General features: G+C 41.0%; 1 protein-coding gene across 1 annotated transcript; it reads left to right on the forward strand.

Annotated features, from left to right (window-relative positions):
• Positions 1-1623: 1623 nt before the first annotated feature.
• Positions 1624-3702, forward strand: LOC148024270 (fe(II)/2-oxoglutarate-dependent dioxygenase 4-like). The gene is made up of 4 exons (XM_087693880.1): positions 1624-2023; positions 2250-2482; positions 2620-2950; positions 3186-3702. Exons 1-4 carry the CDS (start codon positions 1751-1753, stop codon positions 3450-3452), a joined length of 1104 nt encoding a protein of 367 aa, XP_087550006.1. The 5' UTR covers positions 1624-1750; the 3' UTR covers positions 3453-3702.
• The last annotated feature ends 3558 nt before the right edge of the window (positions 3703-7260 follow it).

The raw sequence follows: 7260 nt of genomic DNA on the forward strand, positions 1-7260 counted from the left end.
ATAAAATTTAAAAAGAGAGAGAGAATAAAAAATAGAAGAGAAAGAGAGAAGGAAAAGAGAGAGAGAGAGAGAAAATAAAATTTTTTAAAAGAGAATGAAGAGAGAGAGAGAGAAGAAGAAGAAAAAAAGGAAAAAAGAGGAGAGGAAGAGAGAAGGAAAAGAGAGGAGAGAGGGGGGAGAATAAAATGAGAGAGAGAAAGAGAGAGAGAAGAAAAGCGGGGAGAGAAAAAAAGGAGAGAGAGAGCCGGGAGAGGAAAAAAAACTAAAATAGAAGGCAAAGAAAGAGAGAAAGAGAGAGAGAGAAAATTAGATATAGAGAATTTGGGGGGGAGAGAGAGAGAGGAAAAAGAGGAGAGAGAAAGATGAGAAATGGATTGTTGAGCAAAGTTGCCGTGCAATAGCACGGCAACTTCACTTGCCACTTCGAGGCAGCGAAGCTGCCGCGAAGCAGTGAACGCTAGTCTATATTATTTAAAGTTACATTGCCTTATTAACCAATGGTAGGTGTTGGTACTTCCAACAACAAGGATTCATGGAAAGTAGTACATTGTACATACTTCTCATCTAGATATCCATATTGCTTCAATCTATATTATATGCTTGATGGATCTCAAGTTCATTTATAAACCCACTTGGAGCTTGCATAACACTATATCCATGTGTATCTCTTAAAGCTCTTGAAAGTGTAATTGTAATTCTTGTTTGACTCTTGTTGTATGCCTATATGTAGCTCTAATGACATTAAGCATTTGGCTATGTGCACTTATTGCACCATTTGGAATATTTATACTTGAATTACCTTAATGACTTGGCACACATGGCATTTGAATATGTATATTGCTTCTACTTGTGTCATCTTGATGAGACATAAAGTTCATTAGTTTTCTGAACTTAGGCTCGTTACATATCAAATGACAAACACCCACTTTTGTAAGCTTTAACCAATCAAAACAGTTATTTAAGAATTGAGCATCTACAATTCTTTACACACTAGAGAGGGCATGACATGTTGTTTACCTATGAAATAGGTGAACTTCCCACCCAGTTTTGGATTGAGAGCCTACCGCGTCCACTTTGTAAAGTGATGGACGAGGGTTTATTTTTTATATTTATAACCAATGAAAAAGACTATTAGTTTATTATTTCATTTGTTTTTGTAAAGTGTATCCATTTTGTGTGTAAAAGTACTATGCCCATGTTCACACCCAATTTTTAAAAAATGCGTAGCTACACTCTGGCCAGGGATCCGCCACGCGTCCGCCACTTGTGTGTATCCAACCTCATGTAGTTCAAAGTTTTTCGCAAGCCCGGGTGTAAAAGATCTTCAACTTGAGTTTGGAGTCGACTGAAAAGCTGAACTAGCTGGACTTCTAAAATCCATGACCAACAGCGAAGGCCGAAATGTTTATGTAGGTGCGTGGATGGCGACCACGTACACGTTTATGTAGCCTGGGAGTAGTTCTTAAATTCTGTCCTCACGTTGCAAGTCGGGAAGGCATATTTTGCGTGGGGCGAAGGTCGCTTAAATGAGCATCTAGCTTCGTTGCGCATATCGCGAGTGGGGACAGCACAGGGAAAAGAGGCCGATGCTTGTCTTTTTGATTCTTATATAAGGATCATAAGCCTTCCTTGCATCAAGAAAATAACGGACAAACGTAGAAGGAGGTCTGGTCCATCAGTATAATTCACTAGCACAGCTACTTAGTGCCGCATAAAGAGTTCAAGCACCGAGTATACTGTTCGAGGGGTGATGGCTCCGCCAGCAGCCGGCCCCATCGTGATGGGGGGAAGCTTCCGGGATCATGTGAAGGGGATAAAGGAGCAGCTGGACGAGGGGCTGAGTGTGGTGCCGGAGAGGTACATCCGGCCGGACTTCGAGAGGCCGAAGCTGGAGGAGGTGACGACGGAGCTGCAGATCCCGGTCATCGACCTCACGGACCTGCTGGCGGCCAACGGCGCCGCCCGGCGGGCGGAAGTGGTGAGGAAGATCGGGAAAGCCTGCGAGGAGTGGGGATTCTTCCAGGTCGCTCCATCAACCCCACCTCTATCGACATCTATACGATTCTCGTGCGGATACTATGTTTTCTGACCTTTAAAAAAGAAAGAAAATTGACCATAATCTGTTCCCTTTTTTTCGGTTTTTAAACGAGGTGCTGCCGCATGCATGCATACAGGTGACCAACCACAATTTGTTCCGCTTATTTTGGTTGTAAACGAAGCTCTCTTGCTTGTTCCTTGTGGTTATACAGGTGACCAACCACAACGTGAACGTGCCCAAGATCCTTCAAGGTGTGAAGCGGTTCTACGAGATGCCTGCGGAGGAGAAGAAGCGCCTGCCGTCGCACAACGCCGACAGCGGCATCACCTTCTCCACGGGCTTCAACAACGCGCCGGGCGCCGCCCAGGACTGGAAGGACGCCCTCATCGTCCGCCGCCGCCCGGGCGTGTGCAACGGCTTCCCGGAAGCCCACGAGGTGTTCAGGTGCTTACACATATATACATACATCATGGGCTTATTTTCTCTCTAATCAGAACAGTAGCCGACCGTCTGTCATGAGTCTTAGCAGGAGCGAAATCGGATTATATTTACGTAATATGATTATTTGAGGTGAATTGCAGAGAGGACCTCCTGGAGTATCAGGCCGCCATCGACCAGCTGGCGGCCACGCTGTACCAGTCTATCTTCGAGAGCCTGGGGCTGAGCCCGGAGTACATATGGAAGAGCGGGGCGGTGCCCAGCATCGACCGCCTGGTCCTGGCCATCAACTTCTACCCGCCCTGCCCGGATCCCAGCCTCGTCTTCGCCCTCAGCGCCCACTCCGACGTCAGCAGCTTCACCGTCCTCCTGCCCGACGAGGTGCCCGGCCTACAGGTGAAGAAGGGCGACAAGTGGGTGGCCGTCTTCCCGGAGCCCAACGCCTTCATCATCAACATCGCGGACCAGATCGAGGTACGCTTATGATCGCGAACTGCCGGCGCACCCTTTAACATCATCGTCGTCGTTATCATCATCATGGCGTTAGTATAATTGTAACTGCAGAGCTAGATAGCTAGCTGTACTTAAATTACGAGTGATCAGTAACGAACAATTATGATTGTCTCCCGTGATGTTCCTGGAAATTACTAACTCAGTATGTGGTGCGCCTGCCTCATGCCTCATCTTGCCTCCCTCCCTGTTGATGCAGATCCTCACCAACGCCAAATACAAGAGCGTGGAGCACCGCGTGGTGGCCAACAAGGGCCGGCCCCGCACCTCCCTGGCGGCCTTCTACGGGCCCCCCGAGGAGACCAAGATCGCGCCCCTGCCGGCCCTGTGCAGCGAGCAGAGTCCGCCGGTGTTCCGGGAGGTGGTGTTCGGGGAGTACCTGCGCGACTACTACTCCAACAACCTCCCGCTCTACAAGACCACCCTCAACTACGCCGGCGGCAAATACGTCGCGCCCTCCGCCTAGCTCTCTCTAAGCTTGCTACTTAGGCCCGCCCATATGCATTTATTACAGTTATACTTTTTCTGTAGTTCAGCCATCGCCTCATGACTTTGTGATTCGTGACCACCTATTAACCAGTAAGCCTCACATCTTCTACAAGATCTCACAGGACTGCTAGTCCAAATATTAATGTCTTTAGAAGTGAGTAACTAAATTAATCTCGTATGGTTTTCATGTCAAAATTATAAATAAAAGATCGTACTAATTTTGCGAATTGGTCCCTTCTCCAATCTCTTTCATAGTTATCATGTTGTGATTTTCATTTACAGTAGCTGCTTGCTTTCCTTCGAGTTGAATCGATTGGAAGTAACCCTGCCTTTAACCTTATTCAGTACATGCGGCAAACTTGTTCTAAATCCAATGGCCCAATTGCTATATTCACATTTGCAAGTCACCCAAACCACTACCATGTACAATATGGTGTGCCTTTACCCAAGCCAACCTTTAGCATTCATTTATAGCATGAGTACGTACTCCAACAACTTTTTGAACCAAACGTTAGCTTTATGAGCAACATACAATTGATTGATCACGTCAAGCAATTGTATGCAGGCCAACAAGTTGAAACATTGTCGCTTGCCATGAGAGTCAAAAGGTTCAATAATTTAGAGGCCAAACCCCTTGGGCCCCTAGTCTTGAATACACAATGGGTCATCAAAGGTTGTCTTTTGTAGCTACAATAATCATGCTAGCCCATCTTCACATGTAGCTATTCTAAAGTGAGTATTTTGTACCGCTATTGGAATGTATTGATCGAAAGTAGCTAAACAGAACATGGTGCCATGACAGTTGTAAAGTTATAATTGCCGTGATGTACACTCTTTTCCAAATATATTGTTATGCATTACATTGTCATTTATTTTTCAGATATACATTGTACAACATAACATGCGTAAACATTTGGAACCAAATAGCATAATTGACATATGGGCAACATGTTATTACATTCTCAAGAATAAGGTAGCAACTTGTTTGGTGATGACGGTTGCTTCATATGGCAAAAGAACCTAAACACTTATTGAAAAATGATGGCAAATCACAAAAGGTTATTGTGAAAAGTGAAAGAGGAAAATACAAGCACAAGCCTACGCTAATGAAAAAGAGAGTACTAAGTGCATTACATTAAAGGTCAAATATTTATCGATGTATTATCATCCCTCTCAATGCTAACACATTGACTAGGTTACTAGTTATAATTAAGAACTTTTTTTGGATGAAAATCAAAAGGCCAACACTCCATTGAATACCAAAAATATATGCCTACCACTATAATGGCAAAAATGCACTAGTCATATATGCCTACTCAATCATATGTAGCTTATATGTAAGTCAAATAATTTGTATCTTATGTGTGTATACTCAACACTTTCTATCTTATGCACATATAGCTAATAAACAATTCTATCATACCTCAATCTGAATACCTTTATGTCTTGGGTGCCATCATTATGTATATATTCATTTCCACATATATACATGCTTGCATATGATATGCATACATGTATGTGTATGTGCATGTTGTGTGTGTATGTAAGCATCTCTTATGGATCTTACACGCATGTGAAAATATTGCATTGTACATTATGGTTACTTTGCATGTGACATTGCATTTTTAAGTGTGCCCCCGCTAGTATTGTTGAGAAACAAAAAATACTCTGGATATAATAGGCTTACTTAATCTCCATGTTAATTTCTTCCCCCCCCCTCCCTCTCATGTATATACGGCAAAGTATTTGTATTCATCTCATCATAACATTACCAATTACATGACTTGACATATAAATGTGTGCTTCAATAAGTGCTTTGTAGCAGCTCTATTTAGTGTTGTATGATTTGACTACAACATTACACACCAATATTGTGTAGATATAAGAAAAGGTTATTTATGACATATTGAATAATGTGCTTTATTTATAATATCCTAGCATAATGCCTAGCCCAAAAAAGAATATAATGAGCCTTAATGGATGTTCTTGAGTGAAGTAGATTTAGGTGTATTTGACATGATGGGAAATGGGTCTCTCTCTCTCTCTCTCTCTCTCTCTCTCTCTCTCTCTCTCTCTCTCTCTCTCTCATTCATGCTTTTTAAAAGTGGGTATAGTTAGAAATCATGATGATAAGATTACATTTTTGTGAGCTTGTAAAACTAACTTATCAAATGACTCTCCAATTTTGCATTAATGATATTGAAAAAAATGTTAACAGAGTGAAACTCGCTATGCTAGTAAACTCAGAGGGATTTTACAGTATCTCAAGGAGCCTATTGGGGTATATAGATAGCTTGCTAGACCCGTCAGACCACAAAGAAAACTAGGCAAGGATAAAACCCTAGAAAATTCACTATATACAGATAGTCTTAACCACATTTTTCACTTTTACAGCTCCTAGGTGAGTCACTTGGGGAGTGCATTCTTCTTGGGCAAAGAACTTTCTTACGAGACAATGTAAGAGTATCTTGTGCTTGAGTGGGTTCTAAGAATATATTTGATGAGCCAAATCAAATTCTTTGCATAAGGATACTTAAAAATTAAAAGCCAAAGAATGTGCAAATAATATTGGATTACTTGTTCCAATGAGAGCAAAAGCTAATTCTTGATTATTTGCTAGTCTTGATCCTTGTGTTTAAACAAACAATAACCATCACTACAACAGAAACGAGGCATAGACGCGCATGTTAGCCGTGCAAAGTCGGGCGCGTCTATCATTGCATCCATAAGTGCGTGTAAACGTGCGTGTAAATAGACGCGAATTTTGCGTCTATATATCCACGCAAATAGGCGCCAATATAGATGCACCAGCAGACGCACAATTATTTAACCACCTAAAATTGCAATTCACATAATTAAAAAACCAAAGTTAATAATTATTTAACCACCTGAAATTGATTTTTGAGCATGCACGTGTGCGCATGATAAAAACCATAGAATTAAGAATACACATTGAATCATTGAATTAAAAAAATAGAGTTAATAATTACTTTTTCATTGCTCTCTAATGAATGGCAGTTCCTCCAGTTGACAAGCTTGATATAAGTAATTAGAGGCAAGCGACAAAAACCTTACAATTAGTAGCAAGAATTGCAATATGTATCTCGTAATTTCTCTACTTGAAGATGATAAAAAATACTTCCTTTTTATTATGGAAAATTCAATTTATCTTTAAACTTGACTATTGATTCTTGAGTATGCACGTGTGCGCATAATAGAAACCATAGAATTAGGATTACACATTGAATCATTAAGCAAATTAAGTATGTTACAGTGAATGATCCATCTCATCTTCAATGAGATCAGCCCTTGCTAAACTATCTATTTCTAGGTCTATGTTACCAAGAGGTAACGAAACAAATAAGTCTATCCCACTATCAGATGTGTTGCTATATTGCTCAATAACTTCATCAATATCATCGACAATCACATTATTGTCTTCTTCTGTGTTTCCTTGAACATCCTCGCGAGGTTCATCTTGTACTATATCATGCATATCATCCATTATGGTGTCATCATGCACATCATCATTAATTGTTGGATTGTCATCTCCTATCTCCATGTCGGTAATATTACCATATATTAGTTTTGAACGATTAGATATATGGATGACATACTACCATCGGTTATTGTTTACCATTGAATGATACACAACCTATATTTGAAAAACAAAAGCAAGAAACTTAAGTACTTATTATATTGTGTATATGTATCACATGTATACATATAAAAAAATTAGCCTTTGCATATATACCTGCTCGCATTGTTGAGGTAGTACTAATGTG

This window comes from Lygodium microphyllum, chromosome 15 (genome assembly GCF_053477565.2).
Source record: "Lygodium microphyllum isolate KBCC chromosome 15, Lygodium_microphyllum_v1.1.10, whole genome shotgun sequence".
Lineage (NCBI taxonomy): Eukaryota > Viridiplantae > Streptophyta > Polypodiopsida > Schizaeales > Lygodiaceae > Lygodium > Lygodium microphyllum.